At 40.4% G+C, this 12174-nt stretch overlaps 1 protein-coding gene across 3 annotated transcripts in view; it reads left to right on the plus strand.

The window, feature by feature from the left end:
- Nucleotides 1–402: 402 nt before the first annotated feature.
- Nucleotides 403–12174, plus strand: part of SMARCA1 (SNF2 related chromatin remodeling ATPase 1) — a 34202-nt gene continuing 22430 nt past the window's right edge. For all 3 annotated transcript variants that reach the window (XR_013922800.1, XM_080352868.1, XM_080352869.1), the window contains exons 1-10: nt 403–524; nt 4261–4347; nt 6920–7086; nt 8018–8118; nt 8240–8340; nt 8616–8795; nt 10012–10167; nt 10397–10528; nt 11270–11338; nt 12029–12138. Coding sequence is in view for 2 of the 3 variants with exons in the window: in XM_080352868.1 (XP_080208994.1) it covers nt 432–524; nt 4261–4347; nt 6920–7086; nt 8018–8118; nt 8240–8340; nt 8616–8795; nt 10012–10167; nt 10397–10528; nt 11270–11338; nt 12029–12138 (1196 nt within the window). In the remaining variant the exon portion in view is untranslated. The remainder of the gene's footprint in view (nt 525–4260; nt 4348–6919; nt 7087–8017; nt 8119–8239; nt 8341–8615; nt 8796–10011; nt 10168–10396; nt 10529–11269; nt 11339–12028; nt 12139–12174) is intronic.

The raw sequence follows: 12174 nt of genomic DNA on the forward strand, positions 1-12174 counted from the left end.
CAGGCTGCCCAGGGGGGTTGTGGAGTCTCCTTCTCTGCAGACATTCCAACCCGCCTGGACACCTTCCTGTGTAACCTCATCTGGGTGTTCCTGCTCCATGGGGGGATTGCACTGGATGAGCTTTCCAGGTCCCTTCCAACCCCTGACATTCTGTGGATCTGTGGCACGGCACGGCACGGCACGGCACGGCACGGCACGGCACGGCACGGCACGGCACGGCACGGCACGGCACGGCACGGCACGGCACCCCGGGGTGCAGCCGGGCACCGGTCCCGAGCAGGACCCCGTTCTCGCGCCGCCGCTAAGCTCCCGCGGCCCGCCCGCAGAAGTATCGCGAGACGCGCGGGGCGGGCCCGGCGGGAGGGGCGGGGCCGCGTAGCGTTTGGGACGGTGGGGCCGCCCCCCGCTGGCTCCAGGTGCCGCCGCGCAGGATGGACCCGGGTCCCGCGGAGCCGTGCAGCCCCGCCGAGGAGCCGTGCACCTCTGCCGCCGCGGCCTCTGCGCAGGAGCCCGGCGCCGAGGAGGTACCGCTCCAGGGGCGGGCGGGTGGGGGGATGCGGCGGAGTCTCCGGGAACGATCGTGTCTGGCCCCGCTGCCGCCTCCTACAGCCGCGCCGCCCTGGCCCCGAGACCGCCGCCCGACCCTGAGGCTGCCCGGGCCGCTGGCAGCGCGCCCGCCTCTCTGCCGCAGCCCGCGGGGGCCCGTCCGGGCCGCAGCCGGAGCCCGGCCTACGCGGCGGCCCTGCAGGCCGGACACAGCCCTCGCCTCCCGGTCTGCCCTTCAGCCACTGCCGCCCGCACGGTCCGGGTGCCCCGTTCCCTGCCACGCAGCCCGGGCACGGCGGTGCCGGCCCGTCAGCCCGGGCTCCAGTGCCGTGCTGTGCCACCCGCCAGCCCCGCAGCCCGTGCGCTCCCGCGGGGCCCGGCCGCTGCTGCCCCCGCGCTGCTGGCTCCCCTGGCCCGGGGGAAGCTGTCCTGGACCGGCGGGGGGCAGCGGGAGCTGGGGAGCCCATCGGGGTGAGGGCCCGGAGCGGCTGGACCGCCTGTCCCAGCCCTTCCCTCTGCTCAGCTGAACTGCGGCCCCGGGGCAGAGCAAGCCCTCGGCGGAGCACAGCCCGCCAGCCTTCTCCTTTAGCTTTCCTTGTTTGAAAAACAAAAAAAACAAACAAAAAAAACCAGGCTAAGGTATGAGGAATGTGGAAAGTGACGTATTTGGGTATCCTTGGAAACTGAATGAGACTTAACCTGAAGAATGAAGCTTATAAAAACTTAGTAAGAAGGTTGACCATGTGCCATATCTTTGCTATTGGAGAAAATTGCAGAAATACTGATATTAGTGCAATCAGAATTATAATTCCAATTAATGAAAGTCAATTTTTGCCTGAAAAGAGCACTTGATTTTTTTATTTCATTGTGTGTATGTGCAAACAGCTATGAGATACAGTATAATGTAATTCTGAACATTACCTCGTTATCGGGGAAAAGGTTTCTGTATTGGATACAACGTATTCTACAAAATTTTATGCATGTCAACTGTTAAAAAGTTCATGCTAAAGGTTTAGAGAATGCCAGAATGCCTGCCTGGAGAAGTAATTTGAAAGCAGTGAATAGTTTCAGGTATTATCAACATTGTGTTACTGTGCCATACTGGTCAATATATTTCTTAAAGGAAGGAAAAAAAAGGATTTTGTTGTTTGTGCATTAATTCAGGCTGTGGAGTTTCATTTCACGTGTGGCCACAGGTCTGTTACACGGCTATACAGTTAGTCATACCATCACCAAAATAATGGCATATAGTGCAACGTGATGTGCTCTGTTCCCCTCTCAGTGGATTGCTGCACTATGAATAGTCTGTCTTGTTGCAGTAGTACCACAACAGTGTCTTAATTTAGTGGCTATTTGGGATGTATTTCCACTCTTTATGTACAAGTTAAACACAAAAGGAGTCCTTTTAATTATTCTTAATGCATCTGTTTAAAGTTCTCGATAGCACAGGTTACATGAGTGAAGTCAGCTGAAACAGCTGTCGTTTATTAGGTGTTCACCTGACCTACCCAATGACACTGGTTTTCAGGGGCTGCCCTTGTCTTGGGTTTAACCTGTAATAGAAATCTTATTTAGGGTAGAGGCAGATTGTAAGTTGTGAGGAAGAGAAAGGGTATTGGTATGCATGTGTCTTGAGTTGTTTCTTTCATCAGCTTTTTATAGTGTTCTGTTCATTATTTCTAATATTTTGGGGCACCAATGTTCAACAGAAACACTGCAGTGAGGAGTAGGGGGCATGGAAGCTTTCCTCTGGAAAGGTAGAGTGTAGGATTTGATTTCATGGTGCTGTGGCTGCAGTAACTTTACACATCAGTTCATTTACTTCTTTAACTCAGAGTGTGTTATTCACAAATACTTACTTATGAATAAACTCAATTTGTATGCGACCATGAGTTTTTCTAGTGAAATCTGAGTAACAACGGGCATTAGAGCCATCTGCCTTGGGGCTTAGAAAGATAATATTGTTACATTTTACTTGAAAAACATGTACTTGAAAGGGATTCTTATAATATTGAGTCATTCTACTTGTCCAGGAGAAACTTCATACTTACCTGAGGTAGACAGACAACTTTTTTTCCAGTAGCATATATCTATGTGATTTATTTCTAAGGGAAGTGAGAGTGATATATGAAATGGCCTACTGTCAGTTTTGTTTTCCTCTAAGGAGTAGTATTTTGTCACTAATAACAAGGATTTGGCCTGATATTAATTTGACAGTCTCTCTTGCTGGAGTTTATGGTATGTGAGAATATAACAGAGGTGTGAATATACACATATGAGCTGCTCTTTAGCATGTTGGTGTAGCAGTCCCCTCCTAACATTACTTTCTGATTGAAGAAGCTGTAAGTGAATAGAACATTTCTATTTGCAATATAGTAATTTGGCCTTGCAAAGCCAAACTTAATGCATTTATAAAATAATTAATTTGTCAAATAACTTAATTATACACTTAGTAGTGTTCACCTTTGCAGAGAATTTTGCCTTTGGGCCAAAATTTGAAAAGGTGATCTCTGACTTGAGAAAATATTCCTTCCATTTGCACGATTGTGCTTGAAGTTAGAGAGTAAGTTGGCACATATATTTATCAGTAACAGTTCTGGAATTTAAGCGTAAAGTTGCTTGACAGACTTACAGATTTAGTCCCATTTTGGTCTGGTTTTGCTACTTGAGCCTGTATAGTTTAGACTAATTATCATTGTTATTTTAATGCACTTATAGTACGTTGATACTTAAAGTGCTTGTCAGATTAAGACTCTTACATTTTATCTAGAGATGTGCTTTGGGAGTGCCTTTCAGATTATTCAGTGCTTTTCGAAAACATTTTTGTAATTTAATGCATCTCAAAAAATAAGTGTGTGTGTATGTATGTGTATATATATATTTCACTTCAAAAACTGAATTGGGGAAAAAAAAAATCCACAAAACATTTCTCGTATGATTATCTTTTTGAGAGGATATTTTGCCAGTATAGCAATGTAGCAGCTTAATTTGTGGAAACTGCTTTGAGCTTCCTGATTGAAGACAGAAATGAGTCTTGTAAGGTATAAGAGTCAGACATTTTTGTTACAGTTTCTTAAATTTCTGTCATTTATGGTAAATGAGGTAGTTTGTTGTCAACTGTCGAAGAGTATACCATGCAGGGGTTGCTATGTGGATTGATTTGGTTGTTTAATTTGTGTCTCTTCCTAGGCATATGGCTTAGTGTAGTTAAACCTGCGTTCGCAAGTGAACTCTATTAATCTAGGAGTGAAACCAAACAAACAGAACCCAACCACAATGCAAGTGACAGAAATTTACAGTTAGGAATTTTACATTTAGAAATCACATTTAATTTCAAAAAATATCTTATGAAGATATTAAATTTAATCACGCATTTAAAGCATGATCTCTGTGAAAGATTACACTTCACCCTCTTTTAGTACTTTCTTTCAATGCTTTCAACTTGGATCCTATTTGTAGAGATAAGCATCAGGATGAGGGAGATCTGCAACTTACATTTTATCTAGTCAGATCTCTGCTTTAGTTTTGTCATGGATATGAGGTTCTGCTCTGGGTGAAATAATATCATTAATGCAGTCACTTCATTTTGAAATAATTATTTTTAAACAGTAGCATGCTTATCTTGCAGTGTGTAGGTTTATTCAGTTTGCTATATATTTGCTTTAGTAAATAAATAAGCTGATATTTATAAAGTGTTTAAAATTTGAATTCCAGAAAAATGATCCCCCATTTCAACTCAAACTTCCTCCAAAGGCAGCTAGACCTGAAAAAGAAGTTGACCCAGAATATGAAGAGAAGATGGTAAGTGTTTTCATGACAAAATATACTGCAGCTTTTTATGACATTTGTTGTTTGCTTGAACTAGATCAACACAGTTACAAGGAATTATTGCAGACTGGACATGTCAGAAAAGAAAAACGAATCAAGGTTCCTTTAAATGTCTAGTGCAGTGTGGTGTTTCTCACAGTGGCTGACCATACAGCTGACCATAGATACTTAGTGAAGATGATGAGAACAGAGGAAGCAGAGAGCGGTAGTTCTGTTAAGGCTCTGCCAAGTGTTTTTGTCTGCGTGATTTCTGGAGTTGAAAGCTCTGGGTTTTATACTCAGTACTCATCAGTGTGGTTTTTTTTTTTCCCTCATGAATTTTCAGCTTGCTTTCCCCCCCTCATGTAGGTTTAGTTGCCCACACTCTCCTGTGCTAAGGAATTTCTATTCAATTGCATTTTATATTTAGAACTCTCCCCTTTTGGTTTTGAATCTGTGTTAGTTTTGTTTGATGACCCCTTGAGTCATGTCAGAGGTATCCCCAAGTTACTTCTTAGAGTACTGAAGCTACCAGTTTCTCATCATATAAAAATATAAAGGTTTTAAATGTTGATATGCCCCATAATATATGTGCCATAACAGTGCGAAAGTGGATCTGCCAGTGACACAAATGAAGAGAGCTCACAGTGCTGGAGAGGACAGGTAACAGGGTAACTTATCTGTTACAAAGAGGCAGAAGCCAGGAGGACACTGCAAGACTTGTTCTTGAATGACACTTATAGTAAGTTGTTGGTTGAAGCTGGTCTCTGTGTCTTGCTGCATTTTTCTTAAAAGCTTTAACGCTAAATAGATGCCTAAAATTACAGTAGAGTCCGAAAGGTTTGAATACCATAGAAACAAAGGAAGAATGTTGCTGTTAGACATAGAAAAATTGATACCTACTTATATGAATATTTACTACTTAGTCAAAGAGAAGACAAATGAAGTTTTGTTTGTTGAAAGCGGAATTAAATAAATAAACAAACTTGATTTCACAGCAACACATGGGTAACTTGCATCTTTCCTAAATCAGAATGTTAGATCAGTTGTTCTAAATAGATCCCAAAAAATCTACCTTTGATCAGTTGTGCAGTCGTGAGCGAGACCGTCACTATTTATCAAGGCATGCTGCTTACACCCTGACAGTAATTTTGCAGGCAAAAAAGTATATAGTAGCATTCAGTATAGAACCTTACCAGTTATGGTTAGGTTGCCAAAAGCACCATGTATTATTAGTTTCATACAAATCCTCTGAATGGATTTACTCTTATCCTATTGGAGCATAAACATCCACATCTTTACTCCCCCTTTTAGATTTCTTTTTTCCGAAAAGTTTTCCTTGATATTTACAGTTTATTTGTTTTTCAGGTTGTTTACTGAAATGGTCCAATAAGGAATGCAAGGGATAATAGTAGTTTTTTTCCCAGAGATCTAGTAAAGATGTTTGTTTGCTGTAAGTGGTTCACAATTAAAGAAATGCATTGCCCTCATGTGGCAAGATGGTGCATTGCACATCAGGTTAATTTTTATTGCCTTTTTCTTTGGTTTGTGTAATTACTGTTAGAGCACTTTTACTTGCATATAAGTTACCTTCAGAAAAGCATTCTGGTTTTTGTATATTTCTTAGAAAAGCTGTCTTACAGAACTACAATTTCATGTCTGTAGTTTATATCAAGATATATAAATGAGATCACAATAAAATTACATGAAGTGGTACAGTGTTACATGGTGCTTAGAAATGGCATAGAGAAACTGATAACAATAGCATTCTGACAGATAGCATTTTATTTTTATAATATTTTTCTTAATTATGTAATATGTGTTTTAAATGTAGAGAAGGATGTATGTCTTGCTGTGTTTATATAGTGAAGTGCATATGCCCCATCAAGATGGCAAAACTGAAATGGTAGAAATTTGAAATCTGACAGCAAAATTCACAAACTTGACTGAAGGCAGCATTGAGCTGATGCATCCATTACTTTAGTCATACTTCTAAAAGCAGAGCTACCATGTTGTTGTCTTGGATCAAATCCTGATAGCCTTGAAGGTGATGGAAGTTTTGCCACTGACTTGAGCAAGGTTAGGATTTCATCCTTTCCTTTAAGTCAGAACCTTAGTGTTTTCTTTATTTTTTACAGACTGTGCTTTGAAACATCACTTCACAGTTGCTGGTGTGCCATGCAGACTTAAACAATCTGTATGAGTAAACTGGTTGGGATTTGTTTTACTAAACTTTGAGTTTTGAATGGGGACGAGTTGCTGGGATAACGTTATCAAGTCCTCCCATGTCTTCCAGATTGCTGTGGATCATTTGGACCATCACATGTTACAACTGGCTGCTCTAAAGCAATTCATGCTCAGCTGTGAGCTGAAGCAGCTTGAGCTATTTCATGATGCTTGTAGTCCTCTGAGTTGGCTAACAGTAGGCAAATGGTGTTGTCAGTCTTTCTTCATATGATTTGCTCTCGGGAGTGTCTAAATTTTGTTTCTTAATAAAAATACATTTTTAATGGAAAAAAGTTATTGATTTTTCTTTTTTTAATTCTCTCCCCACTTTGGAAACTAGAAAGCAGATCGAGCAAAAAGATTTGAATTCCTCCTGAAGCAGACAGAACTTTTTGCACACTTTATTCAGCCTGCAGCACAAAAATCACCCACATCTCCATTGAAAGTCAAGTTGGGACGGCCGCGGATGAAGAAAGATGAAAAACAGACTTTGATTTCAGCTGGGGAGTATGTTTTATTTCTGACATTTTATACTTTCAAACTAATTATGTGTTTTAACATACCTGTTTAGTTAGCAGCGTAGATATTGTGCTTGAAGTGAGTCCTGGGCTTTTCCTGTTAATCGTGTATGGCAATTTCTGTAAAAGCTGGTTGGTGTATGCATGCTCATCCATGAGCATTAGTCTGACCTTGTAAAGTGAATTCCCCGATTCTTGCCCCTAACCATGCTTTGGTCCATATTGTGCAGTGCTTTTGGAGCATATGAATTGGATTTCTTTTGCATGACCTTGAATGAGAAGATACACTCCAGAAATGCACCTGATGTGCTCCATCTTCCCGTGGCCATGTCAGTGGGACAGTGGAGCTAGAGCAAGGTGAAACAAGACAACGTGGACATTGTGTGGTGGTGGATCCTCAGCACCGGTTGTCTGATTTCACCAGTCTGTCTATACTAGTCAGTAACGCAGGCATAGCCTGCATGTTGTGTTTCTGAGGGGTCTCTTCATAGCAAGCAACTAGTTTTTGGAACCTTTACAAAATCACATTTTCTGATTGATAACTTTTGGAAATTTTTTTTTAATTGAATATGTGACTCTTCTGAATCCTATAGTCATCAAGTAATTGATTTTAAGGCCACTACTGATGCGTGTGCTGTATTTTTGTGTTCCTCATTAAAAGGTACCTTAGAGAACTCACAATACTTGCTGTCAGAGTGTCGTTATGGCTCTGGAGATGGGGGCTTCATGTCAGCCGTTCTAATTAAAGCTGAAATGAAGCACAAGGAATAATTTATTAACAGGATATGATTTTGGCGGGAGTACCAGATCGCACACATTATAGATCAACGATTGTTTCTGTTGTAATTTGTCTCTTGATTTTTATAGTCAGTGTTTTGAAATTATTTCATATGAACAGGAATCTTGAATTCTTTCTTCAGTTATCGCCACAGGCGCACAGAACAAGAAGAAGATGAAGAACTGTTGTCAGAGAGTCGAAAAACATCTAATGTGTGTATTCGATTTGAGGAGTCTCCTTCATGTAAGTATTGTATTGGCAGTTTTCTGATTGCTTTGATGTAATTAAAATCTGAGCAGATTGCAGTTAAAATTTTCTACTTAGAATTATTATTTCTCTACTTAGAGGAATCTTACATTTACAGATGTGAAAGGAGGAACACTAAGAGATTATCAGGTTAGAGGTTTGAACTGGATGATCTCATTGTATGAAAATGGTGTTAATGGCATTCTGGCAGATGAAATGGTAAGCAGTAATCTTTTGGAATTTTTTGTGGCAATTACTGAGCAAAATTCAGCATTAAAGTGCCTATAGTATATGCATCATTCTTCAACAGTTAGATTTTTCACAACTGGAATTGTAATGTAATGAAAGAAATTGTATTGCAAGCATTTGCTGGGCAGTTTGCTCTAAAATAACTTAAGTGGCAGAATTGTATAGTGTGAAAGTTGTTTGAAACTATTTCTGTATGGCATTTAATATCAGTAGATTCCTTTCCCCCCCCTTCTTTGTCAATGCAGGGTCTTGGTAAGACTCTGCAAACAATAGCGTTGTTAGGCTATCTGAAGCATTACAGAAACATTCCTGGGCCTCACATGGTCCTTGTTCCAAAATCGACTTTGCACAATTGGATGAATGAATTCAAACGCTGGGTTCCATCACTACGTGCCGTTTGCCTTATTGGAGATAAAGATGCCAGAGTAAGTGCTCTACATTTCAAAGTTGTATACGTTGTTTGTCAAAAACTAGCATTTGGGGACGTGGAATTCTCCCTAAGCTACTTAATTATAATATTTTTTAGTAATCTTTAAATATATTAACATTGAAATTGCAAAATGATATGCTTGTAGCTATGAGGAAAAGTGCAAATCAGTAAGTGAAGTAATAACCTGGGATCACAGTACAGCTGACTTTCCTCTTTTACTGTTGTCTTCCTCTGATTTTTTTTGTGCCTATTTTTTGTTTTTGGTCTCTTCTGTGTTTGTTGTGACAGTGTTTATTCATTTTTCTTCTTCTTTTTTTTTCCCCTCACTTTGTTACCTCTTTCTCTACCTTCTTTAGGTGGCTTCTTCCACTCTTTACTTTTGTCTAGTGTTCATGCCTTGTAACTAGGATTCTGTTGTAGAGCTTTTCATCTTTCACAGTGAAGGCCTTAAATTAGATGTAGGATGGTTTTCTAACTTGAGGAGGGTCAATGAGCTGGATGTTCCTGTGAGTTCTGTGGCTCCACATATATATTGTATAACTGCCTGTTACTGCTTGAGGGTAGGAAGGCCATACAGAGGGATCTGGACTGGCTGGATTGTTGGGCTGAGGCCAGTTGTATCATGTACACAAAGGGCAAGTGCCAGGTCCTGCACTTGGGTCACAACAACCCCAGGCAGCAATACAGGCTCAGGGAAGAGTGGCTGGAAAGTGCCCTGATCAAAAAGTATCTGGGGATGTTGGTTGACAGCAGTCGAACATGAGCCAGCAGTGTGCCCAGGTGGCCAAAAAGGCCACCAGCATCCTGCTTATATCAGGAATAGTGTGGCCAGCAGGACCAGAGCAGTGATCATCCCCCTGTACTCAGTGCTGTTGAGGCTGCACCTCAAATCCTGGGGTCAGTTTTGGGCCCCTCACTACAAGAAAGACCTTGAGGTGCTGGAGTGGGTTCAGAGAAGGGCAAGGAAGCTGGTGAGGGATCTGGAGCACAAGTGTTTTGCTTAACCCCAGATGATGATCTGTCTGTGCTTAAGGCACGAAGGACGGAAAGCTTTTGTTACAGTAACTTTCAGTTGCTGAAAGTATGTTTCAGATTCTTCTTTTGTATGCTAGCTTACTGCATCAGTAATGTTGGCAGAGATAGGTTTCACTGAATTCCATATATATTGTTCATATTTATAAATGTTTATTAATTCATCTGTTCTGCTTTAGGCTGCTTTTATCCGTGATGTTATGATGCCTGGTGAATGGGATGTTTGTGTTACGTCATATGAAATGGTAATCAAAGAGAAATCAGTCTTCAAAAAATTTAACTGGAGATACCTGGTAATTGATGAAGCTCACAGAATAAAGAATGAGAAGTCAAAGGTAAACTCAGAATTATTTGATACTTTGAAGAGAGTTTGACATAACAGATTCCATCTGATTTTAGCAGATTTTAAGTGTTAGGTGTAGTGGTTTTGAGTGGTAAATATGGATTTCATAGGTAGCTCACTGTCTTTAAATTTAGTTGACATTGTTTCAGGTTTCAGAAAATGATGAAAATTCATTATGCTTAAATGTACATGATGATGGTAACTATTTGTTGTATTTCTAGCTGTCAGAGATCGTACGGGAGTTCAAGACGACAAATCGGTTGCTGCTTACAGGAACTCCGTTACAGAATAACCTCCATGAGCTGTGGGCATTGCTCAATTTTCTTTTACCTGATGTCTTCAATTCTGCAGATGTAAGTTGAGGTTTGGAAGTACAGTCGTGTTCTTGTTTTGATTCCGGGGCTGCTTTCTGCAGAAGAGAAGAATGACCAGCCTAACAAGACACATATGATGTGGAAGGCCTGGATTCAGGAGAAGCTCTGTGCCTTACCTGACTGTAGACTACATTTTTGCTCTGCCTAGTTCAACCAGTGCATTCTGTGCAGATAAAGCCTCAGGCTAGTAATAGCAAACGCCATACTCTGAATAGATAAAGAATTATGCAAAGTGGAACAAAATTTGGGAAAGCAATGTAGAATTAAGAATATGATGCATCCAAATAGGCATACACCTTTTTTTTTCATTTGGAATTTGAGTCCTTTTTCTCCTCCTTTACTGTTAATGTTTCTTGTACTTCTATTGCTTGCTTCCCTTATTTTTGCTCTGTTGTCCATTTTATTTACTTAAGGATTTTTTTTCCTTTTTTTACCTTCTTGTCCCATCATTTCTTGGGCACTGCAGTGATGAGCATGGAAAACCATTGGAAATTAAGCAGAGTAATAGTATTTTGTCTGTGGAGTTACTCAGTTGACTTGAATGTTATAACATGCTGGGGAGCCGCCACAGAATTGCAGACTGATTTGTTTTTCACTCGTAGAAGTTATTTGTCTCAGGATTTATGCTACTCTCAGCTGGAATGAGAGAGAGTCAATATGTGTCTGTTAAAACTACAGATGATAAACTGTTCATACCAATCGTGCTGTTTCTCACCACAGGATTTTGACTCATGGTTTGACACTAAGAATTGTCTGGGTGATCAGAAACTTGTAGAAAGACTTCATGCTGTAAGTAAATAAAGCTGTAATCATGTGTCATTGTTAGCATACATAGTGTAAAAAAACAAAACCAGAGTATTTTCCCCTTCATCTCAAAGTTGAGAAGATGAACGTGAAGGTATTTAGTTACAGAAATGCCCAGGATAAATATTGGAGCTTACTATTGTGGATGCTGCTTTTTGTAACATTACTGTTTGAAGCAGACAAAAATGTATGCATGAAATGTGAAAATGAAGAATTTTGAGATCTTTTTGAAACCATTTATTATGGTGAATAGTATAGTGATACACATGGCAGGCTAGTCGCAGTGAAGGCATGCCTTTACCTGTGTTTTACTGTGGGTGAGATAAAAGATGTTTTTCATCACACACACACAAGTTTATCTTTGAAATGTTGGTGTATTTTATATATGCGGGTAGTGGAAATGAAACAGAGCTTATGTCAAAAGGTAATAAATAGATTTTTATAGGTTTATGGGTGTTACATGTGTTTATGGCTTATGTAGTGTTACATATCTATGTGTGAACTTAGCTTATTAGTGGACAACTTCGTTTTGCAGAGTTTGCTGTCATAGCAACTCATTCAGAAATAGATATTGATTGGTTCTGAATAAATACCAGATAACTGAATCTAGTAACTTTGTATTTGAGGCAGTCAATTTTATAAATTTTTCTCTATAAAAACTCCTGATTTTTGTAGGTTTTGAAGCCATTTTTATTACGTCGCATAAAAGCTGAAGTAGAAAAGAGTTTGCCTCCAAAGAAGGAAGTAAAAATTTATCTTGGGCTCAGCAAAATGCAGAGGGAATGGTAAGTTATTTACATCACTCTAAGATTCTTTTCTGA

The sequence above is a fragment of the Nesoenas mayeri genome (assembly GCF_963082525.1).
Source record: "Nesoenas mayeri genome assembly, chromosome: 13".
NCBI lineage: Eukaryota > Metazoa > Chordata > Aves > Columbiformes > Columbidae > Nesoenas > Nesoenas mayeri.